At 49.3% G+C, this 14943-nt stretch overlaps 1 protein-coding gene across 2 annotated transcripts in view; it reads left to right on the plus strand.

Moving 5' to 3' along the window:
- The window catches only part of TXNDC16 (thioredoxin domain containing 16), a 56869-nt gene that overhangs the window by 39605 nt on the left and 2321 nt on the right, over positions 1–14943 (plus strand). For both annotated transcript variants that reach the window (XM_081191895.1, XM_081191894.1), the window contains exons 16-20: positions 113–225; positions 3143–3227; positions 6496–6628; positions 13836–13996; positions 14741–14934. In XM_081191895.1, coding sequence (XP_081048021.1) covers positions 113–225; positions 3143–3227; positions 6496–6628; positions 13836–13996; positions 14741–14934 — 686 coding nt within the window. The remainder of the gene's footprint in view (positions 1–112; positions 226–3142; positions 3228–6495; positions 6629–13835; positions 13997–14740; positions 14935–14943) is intronic.

A 14943-nucleotide genomic window follows, 5' to 3' on the forward strand; every position in this document is an offset into this window, starting at 1 on the left:
GACTTGGGGTACCCAAAATCTTAGGCAGTGAAATTAAGCGTAGGAAGGAATCGAAAAAGACCCTGTAGACACGCCTGAAAGTATTTCCCCTGGTTCCCTCTTACATTTGCAGAAGCAGAACCTCCTGTCCGGTGAAGTTGACCACGGCCAAAGAGGTGGAAGACTATTTAAGGATCAAGACTTCAGTTTCTGTTTTGGGACTGTTTGATTCCAGCATGAGTGAAGGTAAACACCTCCCTTAGTTACCAGAAATAATAATACTTCCTATTGCCCTTTACATGTAGAAACCATTATATGTATTTCTTATCCTGCTTTCCTTCACAACAGCCCAGCCAGGTAGGCCGTCTACAATCTTAATTTTGACCGGTGGGGAATGGAGATGGTAAAGGTAAAGGTAAAGGGACCCCTGACCAGTCCAGTCACAGACAACTCTGGGGTTGTGGCGCTCATCTCGCTTTATTGGCCGAGGGAGCTGGCGTACAGCTTCTGGGTCATGTGGCCAGCATGACTAGGCCGCTTCTGGCGAACCAGAGCAGCGCACGGAAACGCCGTTTACCTTCCCGCTGGAGTGGTACCTATTGATCTACTTGCACTTTGACGTGCTTTCAAACTGCTAGGTTGGCAGGAGCAGGGACTGAGCAACGGGAGCTGACCCCGTCAAGGGGATTTGAACCGCTGACCTTCTGATCAGCAAGTCCTAGGCTCTGTGGTTTAACCCACAGCGCCACCCACGTCCCTTATGGAGATGATATCAAGACTGACCAGGGCAGCAATTTGTGTCATGGAGATGGTATCAAGACACAAATTGCTGCTATGGTCAGTTGCCTCCCTCTGGGATTCTCCAGAACAGGGTTTCCCAAACTTAGGTCCCCCCGCTGTTTTGGGACTACAATGCCCATCATCCTTGACCACTGGTCCTTCTCTCTTAATCCACTGGTCCTGCGGCAGCTTAATCCAGAATGCGGCCGCCAGACTGTGACTGGGAACGGCCGCTGAGACCACATAACACCAGTCTTTAAAGACCTACATTGGCTCCCAGTACGTTTCCGAGCACAATTCAAAGTGTTGGTGCTGACCTTTAAAGCCCTAAATGGCCTCGGCCCAGTATAACTGAAGGAGCGTCTCCACCCCCATCATTCTGCCCGGACACTGAGGTCCAGCGCCGAGGGCCTTCTGGCGGTTCCCTCATTGCGAGAAGTAAGGTTACAGAGAACCAGGTAGAGGGCCTTCTCGGTAGTGGCGCCCGCCCTGTGGAATGCCCTCCCATCAGATGTCAAGGAAATAAACAACTACCAGACTTTTAGAAGACATCTGAAGGCAGCCCTGTTTAGGGAAGCTTTTACTGTTTAGCAGACTTTTGTATTTTAATATTTTGTTGGAAGCCGTCCAGAGTGGCTGGGGAAGCCCAGCCAGATGGGTGGGGCGTAAATAAATTATTATTATTATTATTATTATTATTATTATTATTATTATTATTTATTTTATTTATAGGGATGATGATGGGAGTTGTAGTCCAAAAACAGCTGGAGACCCAAGTTTGGGAACACTGCCCTATATGATACTAACCACTTTCTGCAGCCTGCCACCAATGCAATAGTAGTGTGTTGGTGTTGGGCCTATTCTGAGCTGAGTCCAGGTCACAGGCTCACCCTATTCATACCCAAATGTGCCCTTAAGGCAGGATTTCTGAGCACAGAGACAATGGGGAGGCTTTTCCGATTTCCTTCCTCCTTGCAGAGAAACATTTGAGGTCAATTTGGGAGAGTCAAAATGGTTTCAGGCTGTTTCCTGTACTGTTTCAGACATATGCTCTAGTTATCTCCCACTTGGACTACTGCAATGTGCTCTATGTGGGGCTACCTTTGAAGGTGACTCGGAAACTACAACTAATCCAGAATGCGGCAGCTAGACTGGTGACTGGGAGCAGGCGCCGAGACCACATAACACCAGTCTTGAAAGACCTACATTGGCTCCCAGTACGTTTCCGAGCACAATTCAAAGTGCTGGTGTTGACCTTTAAAGCCCTAAATGGCCTCGGCCCAGTATACCTGGAGGAGTGTCTCCACCCCCATTGTTCTGCCCAGACACTGAGGTCCAGTGCCGAGGGCCTTCTGGCGGTTCCCTCATTGAGAGAAGCAAAGCTACAGGGAACCAGGCAGAGGGCCTTTTCGGTAGTGGCGCCCGCCCTGTGGAACGCCCTCCCATCAGATGTCAAAGCGATAAACAACTACCTGACATTCAGAAGACATCTTAAGGCAGCCCTGTTCAGGGAAGTTTTTAACGTGTGATATTTTAGTCTATTTTTGGTTTCTATGGAAGCCGCCCAGAGTGGCTGGGGAAACTCAGCCAGATGGGCGGAGTACAAATAATAAAAAATTATTATTATTATTATTATTATTATTATTATTATTATTATTATTATTATTATTATTATTATTATATGGTTTATATATTTAAGTATACGTTTGCCTAGTACATTTATGAACATTTATTTTATATATTTAAGGCCTTAAATTCTTATAACAGCAGGAAGCTGTAGGACATGAACTGAATTGGAATGCAGTCTGCCCCAAAACGGTATTTGAAAGCAGGATCGTGTGTGACTGCCCTGATAGTGTCGCAAGTGCAAATCATAATGATTGGACAATAAAAAGGAGCATCTGTGAGGTGGCCTCTGTCTAATTGCAGGGTGCTGAGCCTTATCATTAGGTTCTGGCATGATATATGACGGGACACAGGGAGCTTTCGTCTCTCGAGGCGAGGTCTGCGTTTTGCCACAAAGCGATAAACCTATTGGATTAAGCTTTCTCCAGGAAATTGAACCGGGGTGGCTGGATAAACACCAGCAAACCTGTTTTGATTTAATCTGATAATTAATTATCTGCAAAAAAATAAAAATGAGAAAAGCACTAAAGGGAAGGGGGGCTTAGCTGATACCAGGGAGAGAAAAACATCTTCTGAACTGGATCTCTCTGCATTTAAATCCTCTGATGCTTCAAGAACTCCTGCTTGTTCCCGTATACTTAGCTGACATTCCTGCGTTGCGGGGGACGGGGGCTGGATTGGATGACCTTTGGGTTCCCTTCTAACCCTACACTTCCGTGATTCAATGATTTACAGGGTGGGTTATCTGTTTTTACAGCAAGAGAAGCTTTCGTTGGAGCCGGGAGAGTCCTCAGTGGATACGTCACAACAGGAATCTATGACGAAGAGGATGCAGAGATCCTGTAGGTAGATTGCTAGCTTGCTCTGAACTCGTTGAGCGACTCACTTGGTCTAGCCAGGGGTCGTCAACTTAAGGCCCATGGGCCATAAGCAGCCCACGGGGGGTGTTTAACCAGCCCCTGAGCTGCCCCCAAACCGAGCCGCCTGCTCGGCGAGTCCCTGCGCGCTGCGCTAAACTGGTGCAGCGCCACGTGGGGACTCGCTTCTGCGACGCTGGAAATCGCATCTGTGCAGGCACTGGAAATTGTGGGTGCGTGCAATCTGGCCCACCTTGCTGACCCCTAGTCTAGAGCAGCGATTGCAAACCTCCTGCCTAGTGGTTAGAGCAGAGATAGAAAACCTATGCCCCCACCCAAAGTTGTTGTTGGACTACAACTCCCATCATCCGTCTCTGTCGGCCATGCTGTCTGGTGCTGATGGGAGTTGGAGTGCGGCATCATCCAGAATGCCAAAAGGTTCTCCACCCCTGAATTTGAGTGATGAGCTAGGACGAGGGAACACAGGAAGCTGGAAGGCTACCTTATACTTATTCAAGCCTATGGTCCATCTAGCTCAATAATGTCTACCCTGACTGGCAGCAGCTCCCCAGGGTTTCAGGCCAGGGGGTGCTCCTATAATAATTAATAATAATAATAATAATTTATTATTTATACCCCACCCATCTGGCTGAGTCTCCCCAGTCACTCTGGGCAGCTTCCAACGGAATATTAAAATACAATAATCTATTAAACATTAAAAGCTTCCCTAAACAGGGCTGCCTTCAGATGTCTTCTAAAGATAGGATAGCTGCTTATTTCCTTCACATCTGAAGGGAGGGCGTTCCACAGAACGGGCGCCACTACCGAGAAGGCCCTCTGCCTGGTTCCCTGTAGCTTCGCTTCTCGCAATGAGGGAACCACCAGAAGGCCCTCGGTGCTGGACCTCAGTGTCCGGGCAGAACGATGGGGGTGGAGACGCTCCTTCAGGTATACTGGACCGAAGCCATTTAGGGCTTTCAAGGTCAGCACCAACACTTTGAATTGTGCTCGGAAACGTACTGGGAGCCAATGCAGATCTCTCAGGACCGGTGTTATGTGGTCCCGGCAGCCGTTCCCAGTCACCAGTCTGGCTGCCGCATTCTGGATTAATTGCAGTTTCCTGGTCACCTTCAAAGGTAGCCCCACATCCTAGCCCTACTGGGAGATGCCATGCCCTAAAGTAGCATAAAGGAGCATAGAGATGGGCCTTGGTCCATCTAAATCAGTGCTGTCCACACTGAGCGGCAGTGACTCTCCACAATATCAGGCTGGGGTCTTTCTCAGCCTTAACCTGGAGAGGCTCAGGACTGGATAAAAGTATTGTTTTGTTCTTTCCCAAAAAAGAGATCCCCACTCACCTGCGAAGCTCACAGGGCAGTTTAGGTCTGGCAGCTGCCATCTCTCAGCCTAACCTGCCCTACCTCACAGGGTTGTTGTGGGGTTAAAATGAGGGCTGGGCAGAGAGAACGTGAGGACTGTGCTGAGGTCCTTGGAGAAAGGGGGAAATAAATACATGCCTTTTCTGAGATGCTTGCTGTGAATCACAGAACTGTGGTGTTGGAGAGGACCCCAACACGGGTTTCGAACCCACAACCCCGGGATTAAGAGTCTCACGCTGTACCGATTGAGCTACCAAGGCAGACAGTATCCGTTACCTGAAAACAATGTGTGCATTTTTCCTTCAAAAAAGTATTGTTTCATTTGTTTATATTGGTTGACTGTCGGCCAATATACCGTATTTTTCGCTCCATAAGACGCACTTTTCCCCTCTTAAAATCGAAGGGGAAATGCCTGTGCGCCTTATGGAGTGAATGTGTGGTCCATGGGGCTGGGGAGGGGACGGACCCGGGCTTCCCTGCCAGCCCTGACCTGGTCATTGAGGCTGGCGGTGGGGGAAAGCAGCGCTTCCCCCCACCGCCAGCCCCACAATCTCGGGGAGCAGCGGGAAGGCTCCCCGACCTGGTCTTTGGGGCTGGCGCCTGCCCCAAAGAGCAGTTCGAAAGGAACCCGAAGGCTCTGGAGCGCAGCGGGAACTCCCGCCGCGCTCCTGAGGCTTCAGGTTGCCTTCACTGAAGCCTGGAGAGCGAGAGGGGTCAGTGCGCACCGACCCCTCTCACTCTCCAGGCTTCCAAGGTAGCCGCCTGAAGCCTCCAGAGCATAGTGGGAACTCCTGCTGCACTCCGGAGGCTTTGGGTTGCCTTCACTGAAGGCGACTGAATGCATCTTGAACACACCTTGTTTTAGAGGGGGAGAACAAGGGGGGAAAAAATCTCCCCCTCTTTGCACAGCACCCCTTCAGCGAAGCGGGAGGAGAAATGGAAGGGGCTCCGTTTCTTCTGCCGCTTCGCTGAAGGGGCGCTGCGCAGAGAGGGGGAGAATTTTTCTTCTTCTCCCCCTCTAAAACAAGGTGCGCCCTATGGTCGGTTGCGTCCTATAGAGCGAAAAATACGGAAATTGATAAAATAGGATCTAGGAGTCTTGAGTCTTGGTTGACCACAAATTTGACATGAGCCAACAGTGTGACGCGGCAGCTAAAAAAGCCAATGCAATTCTGGGCTGCATCAATAGGAGTATAGCATCTAGATCAAGGGAAGTAATAGTGCCACTTTATTCTGCTCTGGTCAGACCTCACCTGGAGTACTGTGTCCAGTTCTGGGCACCACAATTCAAGAAGGACACTGACAAACTGGAACGTGTCCAGAGGAGGGCAACCAAAATGGTCAAAGGCCTGGAAACGATGCCTTATGAGGAAGGGCTAAGGGAGCTGGGCATGTTTAGCCTGGAGAAGAGGAGGTTAAGGGGTGATATGATAGCCATGTTCAAATATATAAAAGGATGTCACATAGAGGAGGGAGAAAGGTTGTTTTCTGCTGCTCCAGAGAAGCGGACACGGAGCAATGGATCCAAACTACAAGAAAGAAGATTCCACCTAAACATTAGGAAGAACTTCCTGACAGTAAGAGCTGTTTGACAGTGGAATTTGCTGCCAAGGAGTGTGGTGGAGTCTCCTCCTTTGGAGGTCTTTAAGCAGAGGCTTGACAACCATATGTCAGGAGTGCTCTGATGGTGTTTCCTGCTTGGCAGGGGGTTGGACTTGATGGCCCTTGTGGTCTCTTCCAACTCTATGATTCTATGATTCTATGATCTGTAAAAAGCTCGTGCGATAATTTGGCTTAGATTCCTTTAATCGGGTGATCTTCTGTATCTTCAAAAGAGTTTTTGAAATGTGTTTCCTTCTGTCTTTTCCTCCCAGGTCCCATATATATAAAGCGCCCCTTCCATCTCTGCTGCTTGCTAGGCCCGAGGCGAGGACAGTTATTCAGCTCTCAAAGTTCAGTGTGCAAGACGTGGTTGAAGTTATCCGCCGTGCATTACTGGAAACCTTTGTAAGCACGTTCTCTGCTTCTGATCTCAGTGTTAAAGATGCAGAGCTCCTTTTTCCGGATTCGGATCTGGCACCCCTTCCTTCCCTTGTAATATTTGTCCCGTCTGCCCGCCCACCCCTCTCCTGGGATTCTTGCATTGCACGGGGTCAGGCTGGATGACCTTTTAGGTCCATTCCAACTCTACACTTTTTTCTGATTCCTGTTGTTAGAGAGCCAAACGGATAAAAGAATTCTCTGTTACTGGTTTAGAGTTCAACAGATGGACAACACTAGGCTATCCAAAAAATGCCTGATTGAGCTGTCGAATGGATTACCCCTTAAAAGCTGGGTACATCACGCTGCCCAACTGTCAGGGAACTGCCATCAGAGCATCAGGTGGTGGAGGGACTCAGGCAGGATGAAAGAGACTCAACTGCTGAAGCAGGGACCAGCAGGGGGAGGAGTGGGTCTCTGAGGGAATGCGAGCAGGAGGGAGGGCTCAGGGAGGCTTCCAGCGAGAACAGTGGGGAGGTATCGGAGTCTCCCATAGGGAGACCCATACCTCGCAGGAAACTGTCACGCCGTGAGTCCAGGAGACGCGTTTCCGTTAAGGAACTTCTTTGTTGGAAACGCTTCCGCAGACAGCCACTGTCGGACTCTACTAGTGACTAGAGCAGACATGTCTGAGGAGCTCCGTCACACACGGAGGTTTGTGGGGGCGCACAAACTCTGAGGGAGCACGTTTTCACGCACAAGCAGCTAATCAAACCCTCACAGCAGTCCGACAGTCTTTGTACGCTGCCTGTGCAAGAGAAGGCATCATGAGCGAACCAACCGGAACCGGAGGAGCAGGGGCTGGAGCTGGTCCAAGCTTGGAAGATAGATACCGAGCGTTGGAGGTTCAACTGGCCCTGCAGACGGCGAGGCTGGAGGAGAGAAGGGCTCAGGATGCAGACAAGAAGGGGAGAGCCACTCAATTCCCCAGAAAGGTACCAGGATTGGTGCAGAAATTTGGGGGGGACCCCAAGGACTACCATGCTTTTAGGACAGAGATGCAATATGCCCTTAATGTGCAGTTCGATGAGTTCCCTGATGAGGAATCGCGAGTTGCTTTTGTAATTGGGCATCTTGAGAAAGGGGCTAGAGACTGGGTGCGACCCCTAATGGCAACGCACAATGACATACTAAAGGACACAATGAAGTTCTTTCGTGCAATGGATATCATGTTTTCCAGCGATATTGAGGAAGGGGTGGTGCGCAGACAGCTAATGGCTTGTAAGCAGGGGAGTCGATCTGTCCGTGAATATTGGACTGAGTTTACCATGCTGATTCACAGACTGAGTTGGGATTTATCGGCGGCACCCGTTCAAATGCTATTTGAAGAAGGTCTTTCTTCGGGGGTGAAAGACGAGCTGGCACGGAGCCCCAGGGCGGAGTCTATGGATCAGCTGACCAAATCTGCGCTGACCATAGGAGCGCGGCAGGAGGCAAGAGCCTTGGAGAGGCGGGAAGGGAGAGGGGAACGTTGGAAGGAGTTCCGCATTCCAGACATTCCTGAGCCAGCTTTCCCGCCGGCAGAGCCGATGGAAATCGGAACAGCGCGCGCGCGCGCATTTTCAAAAACCAGCGAGGGAGCTAAGAAGGAGGGAAAGGGCCCCCGGAAATGCTATCTCTGCCAACAGCCAGGCCACTTTGCCAGAGTCTGCCCCCAGAGGAAGGAATGGCAAGGGATGGTGGGAGCTGTTGAGGGGGGAGAAGAAGGGGGAGCGGAGCAGGTAAAAGCCAACGCCTGGTTGCCACAATTGGGGCACTGCAGCCAGGCCAAAGAGCAGTGAAAGTGCCCGTGCCAGAAGCTCCTCGACCTGCTCTAGTGATTGAAGTGTCGCTAGAGCTGCAGAATGGGCACCCCCTAAAAATAAAGGCGCTATTGGACTCAGGCAGCTCCTGCAATTTTATGAGCAAGGAGTTTGTTGCTGAACACCAGATACAGACCATCCCTTTAAGCAACCCCCTGCAGGTGACCACGATTGATGGCAGGGAGTTGTTGGGAGGAGGAGTCCGCTTGCAGACTGTCCCAATGATAATGAGGGTGGCAAGGCACACAGAACTGATAGCGTTTAATGTGGCCACCCTGGGAGGCGCTCCCATTATTTTGGGAATGAGCTGGCTAGCTCTACATGATCCGCTGGTTGGCTGGCATCAAAGAGTGGTGTCCTTTGGTTCAGCACATTGCCTAGAACACTGCAAAGGGGAGAAGGGTTCAGTAGGGGCCCAAGCCACCCTAGCAGGGACTGAAGTAATGGGGAAGGTGAAGGTACCACCACAGTATGCAGATCTCAGCGACGTGTTCAGCGAGAAGGAAGCTGACCAACTACCACCTCATAGACCCTTTGATTGTCAGATCAATTTACTCCCTGGAGCACAGCTTCCCGTGGGCAAGTTGTATGCCATGTCAGACAGGGAAATGCAGGAGTTGCGAGGGTTCATTGACAAGAACCTGAAGAGAGGCTTCATCAGAGAGTCCAAAGCAGCAGGGGGGAGCCCAGTGTTCTTTGTGGACAAAAAAAATGCGGACAAGCCGAGACTTGTATGTGATTTTAGGCGGCTGAATGCAGTGACTGAACCGGTGGCGTTCCCTATGCCCAGAATTGATGATATTTTGACCATGGTGAGGAAGGGAAAGATTTTCACAAAGCTGGATCTAAGGGGGGCGTACAACCTGATACGCATAAGGAAAGGGGATGAATGGAAAACCACCATGTTTACCCCTTTGGGGGCGTTTGAATACCTCGTTATGCCATTTGGATTACAAGCAGGCTCCGCGTGTTTTCAATCTTTTATGAACCACGTGCTGGGCCCTTTGCTCTACAAGAATTGCGTTGCCTTTCTAGATGATGTGTTGGTGTATTCTGAGAATGAGGAGCAACATGTGAGAGACGTCAGAGAAGTGTTGAGCAGACTGCAAGCCAACAGGCTGTGGGTCAAACTGGAGAAGTGTCGGTTCCATACCAAGGAGGTGGAATTCCTGGGGTACCGCCTGTCAGACAAGGGATTGGCCATGGATCCCGGCAAGGTACAGGCAGTGCTGGAATGGAAAACACCCAAAACCAAGAAGGATGTGCAGAGGTTCCTAGGGTTTGGAAACTTTTATCGTAAGTTCATCCGCAACTTCGCCCATCTGACGGCGCCCATCACTGACTGTCTCAGCAGTAAGAAGAAGTTTGTATGGACGGCGGAGGCGGGGCGAGCGTTTGAGGAACTGAAAAGGGCCTTCGCCTCTGAAGAACAACTTCTGCATGTGGATTTACGAAAGAAGCTAAGGGTTGAAACAGACGCATCTGACAGAGCCATAGGGGCGGTGCTTCTTCTGCAGCCGGGGAAGGAGGAGTCGGAGTGGCGTCCGTGTGCCTTCTTCTCGCGGAAGCTGAACAAATCCGAGAGGAACTACACGGTGTACGACCGAGAACTGCTTGCTATTCATGAGGCGTTCCGGAGATGGAGGCATCTGCTAGTTGGTGCACAACATAAAGTGCAAGTGTGCACGGACCATAAAAATCTAGAGTACTGGAGAACGGCGCGAGTGCTCAACCAAAGGCAGTTGAGATGGGCCCAAGAGTTCTCCAAATTTAACTTTGAGATTTGTTATGTGCCAGGCCCAGAGAATGTTAGGGCGGACGCTCTCTCACGCAAGCCTGAATATTTGGAGGGGGAGGGAGCACCCGAAGAAACCCATATCATTCCAGAGGACCGCTGGGTGTGTGGGGCGACTTTGGTGGGGCAAAGGGAATTGGTAGAGGGTACGGTGCAGGATGCATACGCCCAGGGGAAACTCAGGGATCTCAGAGGGGAGGAAGACAAACCCGGTGGTTTTGAGGAGAGAAATGGGGCATTGTATTATAAGGGAGCGTTATATATACCTGAAGGGGAATTGAGGGAGAAAGTACTCAAGCAGCTGCACGATAGCCCCACAGCAGGGCACTTTGGGCAACACAAAACCATGTGGCTGGTTACCAGGGAATTTTGGTGGCCCAAGGTCAGGGAAGATGTGCGGGAGTATGTGAGAGGGTGTGAACAATGCCAAAGAGCCAAGGGGGAGAGGCAGGCGCCGGCTGGTTTATTAGAACCACTGCCCACACCTGAGAGACCGTGGGAAGCAGTGGCAATAGATTTCATGACTGATCTGCCAAGGTCTAGAGGGAAAACAGCCATCATGGTTGTAGTAGACCTGTTAACTAAAATGGCCCACTTCATAGCCTGCTCACATGCGGTTACAGCAGAAGAAACCGCCAAATTGTTTGTAGAGAATGTGTTTAGGTTGCATGGCGCCCCCTTGAGGGTGGTTTCAGACCGAGGGAAACAATTTACTTCCAGGTTCTGGAGGAAGCTCATGAGCTTACTGCATGTAGAGGTTAATTTCTCGACGGCCCGTCATCCTGAAACCAACGGGCAGGCGGAAAGAGCAAATGGGGTTCTCCAACAATATTTGAGGTGTTATGTTAATGACAGAGAGAATGATTGGGTGGAGAAGCTGGCGTTGGCAGAATTTGCCTACAACAATGCAGAGAACGTGTCCACGGGGATGAGCCCCTTTTTGGCTAATCACGGGTGCCATCCCAGAGCCTTCCCAGGGGGGGAGGGGGAGAACTGGAGCGTTCCAGCTGCAGAACAGTTCGTGGAAGAAATGGAAGCGATCCATCGCCAGCTCCAACTCAACTTAAACAGGGCTAAGGAGGAATATAAGAGGCAAGCAGACAAAAACAGAAGGGAAGGTGAAAGCATCAGGGTGGGGGACCAGGTGTGGCTGTCAACCCAAGGGTTGCCATTCAAAGGAGGTTGTAAGAAATTAAGACCCAAAAGGCTGGGTCCGTTTGAAGTCATACAGCAGGTCAATCCAGTGGCTTTCAGGCTCCGGTTACCGAACCACATGAAGCTGCACCCAGTTTTTCACAGGTCGTTGCTGTCACCGTATAGAGGAGACAGTGAGGGGAGGGTCACTAGGGGACCAGCAATGGAGGAGAAGGAACACAGCTACCATGTAGCGGAGATCCTCGATTCCAGGTGGAAGGGAGATCAAGTAGAGTATTTGGTAATGTGGGAAGGGGAACCGGAGTCGGAAAACACCTGGGTTAGGGCAGAGGATGTCAATGACGAGGTTTTAATAGAGACTTTTCATCAGAGGTTCCCACGTAAACCTCAGCCTGTAGCGAGGTTCCGAAGGGAATACTTTGCCACCACCGACGAGGAAGAGGAGTTGGAGGGGTTCCCAGATTCTGAAGAGGAGGAGGATTCAGCTGGCCAGGACGACGATCGATGGAGAGAATTGTTCGAGACGTCAGAAGATGAGGAAGATTCGTTTCGGGGTTTTAGCCCTTCACCTCCCAGGGGGGAGGAATTGGGAGGGGGTGAGGGGGGCCCTGGAGGGGAGGTGGATGTCAGGGAACTGCCATCAGAGCATCAGGTGGTGGAGGGACTCAGGCAGGATGAAAGAGACTCAACTGCTGAAGCAGGGACCAGCAGGGGGAGGAGTGGGTCTCTGAGGGAATGCGAGCAGGAGGGAGGGCTCAGGGAGGCTTCCAGCGAGAACAGTGGGGAGGTATCGGAGTCTCCCATAGGGAGACCCATACCTCGCAGGAAACTGTCACGCCGTGAGTCCAGGAGACGCGTTTCCGTTAAGGAACTTCTTTGTTGGAAACGCTTCCGCAGACAGCCACTGTCGGACTCTACTAGTGACTAGAGCAGACATGTCTGAGGAGCTCCGTCACACACGGAGGTTTGTGGGGGCGCACAAACTCTGAGGGAGCACGTTTTCACGCACAAGCAGCTAATCAAACCCTCACACCAACTGATGGGCAAATATGACCGAGATAAAAGAACTTCCCTTATATTCCCAGAAAAATATCTTTAAACGAACCATAAGGGCAGTGGCAACTAAAAACGATCTAAACTCTATGTACACATCTACATGTGCCCCATTGTACTTTAAACCTAGAGAGGCCAATGAAGATACCTTTTTTTTTGCTGTATAAGACTCACTTTTCCCTCCTAAAAAGTAAGGGGAAATGTGCGTGCGTCTTATGGAGCGAATGCAGGCTGCGCAGCTATCCCAGAAGCCAGAACAGCAAGAGGGATTGCTGCTTTCACTGCGCAGTGATCCCTCTTGCTGTTCTGGCTTCTGAGATTCAGAATATTTTTTTTCTTGTTTTCCTTCTCCAAAAACTAGGTGCGTCTTGTGGTCTGGTGCGTCTTATAGAGCGAAAAATACGGTACATCTTATTTTAATGAATTGACTTTTGCACAACTTCGGAAAGCTTTTACAGAGTTACACTTAAATACAATAAACTCTGCTTATAGAGATGGGAAACACAGAGGCATACCAACAAACGACGTGTTTGCATTAGAGGATATCCTGAAGTAAAGGACCTTATGCATTATATCTAGCACTGCCCCTTATATAATGAAGCAAGGGAACGATTCTTAGCACCTATAATGACAGGGTCCCCTGGCCAGAACCCTTTTGACATGATTTTATATCTCCTCGCAGACATAGATAAGTATGTGACCTGGCGTGTAGCACTCTTTGCAACTGCCGCTAGGAAAATTAGAGCAAATTATATAGCCAATATAGCCACCAACTGTAAAGGAGATCAATTTATTTGACCCTATCTGCATCAACCTATATTCTATCTTTGATAATCACCAAACTCTGAATATAATTGCACATTGTATTAATTAACATTATTTTTTTAATATATTAGTGGCCCTGTGATAATTTTAGCTTATAAATTTTATTGTTTAATGTCTTAATTTGTATATTAAGGTACTTTTATAGCTCTGTTTAGAGTAGGTAATGTCTTGATAATATAAATGTTTTAAGTTTTTTGTATCAATTCAGTATACAGTGGTACGTCGGGTTAAGTACTTAATTCGTTCCGGAGGTCCGTTCTTGACCTGAAACTGTTCTTAACCTGAAGCACCACTTTAGCTAATGGGGCCTCCTGCTGCCGCCGCACCGCTGGAGCACAATTTCTGTTCTCATCCTGAAGCAAAGTTCTTAACCTGAGATACTATTTCTGGGTTAGCGGAGTCTGTAACCTGAAGTGTATGTAACCTGAAGCGTATGTAACCCGAGGTAGCACTGTATTTTATTTTAATTGTTGAATGATTCTGTGTACATTGCGGCAGCCTTTGGCTATGTGCAATAAAACTGACCGACTGATTCCTGTTGCAGCCAGAAATTACAGTGGGCAACCTCCCAGAGTACTTCCAGCTGGAGAAACCTTTGCTCCTCCTGTTCAGCGATGGGGCCCTGGCCGAAAGCCAGGAAGGAGAAATGAGGCGTTTGGCCACAGAAGAGCACTGGGAAGAGTTCGTTCCCTGCTGGATGAACCTGTAAGCAACGTCTCAGGGCAGTGATTCTCCGAAGGTGTGGCAAGTGTAGTGGGAAGATTCGAGGGCAGTCAAAGGAACATTTCAGTGTAGTACAGTGGTACCTTGGTTCTCAAACTTAATCCGTTCCGGAAGTCTGTTCCAAAACCAAAGCGTTCCAAAACCAAGGTGTGTTTTCCCATAGAAAGTAATGCAAAACGGATTAATCTGTTCCAGACTTTAAAAAACAACCCCTAAAACAGCAATTTAACATGAATTTTACTATCTTAACTGACCTGAGATCTACGGGTGTAGGGCAGTATACAAATTTAATAACAATAATAATAATAATAATAATAATAATATAATATAATATTGTTGCTGGGCTCGTTCTTGAGCTAGAATTTGCTTGTTTCTTATCCCGCATGTGAGTTAAAAGCTTTTACCCCCAAAAGCTTTTTAGATTTGACTCTCTGTGCTGTAGAGTCTCCATTTTGCTTTGTTTTTAACGAATCCATTTACACCACGAGAGCGTGCCATTTCCCAGAATCCAGGGCAAACGCCTTCTGTGGCCTTCGTGATCCAGAGCCTGCGGTTGCGGCTTAAAACAACCCCAAATGCTTTTGGAGATCGAAATCAGTTTAACGGCATCTGCATCTGACAGGGAGCTCAGACCGGGTCCTTTTAAAGTGCCTTTTTAGAGCGCAGCTGTTTACTTTTCCACTCGCTAAGTGCTATCATTTAATCTCCTGGTTTTTCCAATCACAGCAAAAACACCCCTGCAGGAAGAGGAATCCTAAAGGCCTATTTCGGGAGCTCCCTCCCTCCGCTGCCTCTTCTCCTCTGGATCAACCTCCATTCCGGGGGACAAGTGTTTGCCTTTCCTCCGGATCAGTCGGTTTCTGAAGCAAACGTCTTAGCTTGGATCGAAAAGCTGAAATCCGGCCAAGAAGTTCCGAGCAGTAAGTATG

This window comes from Podarcis bocagei, assembly GCF_964188305.1.
Source record: "Podarcis bocagei genome assembly, chromosome: 1".
NCBI lineage: Eukaryota > Metazoa > Chordata > Lepidosauria > Squamata > Lacertidae > Podarcis > Podarcis bocagei.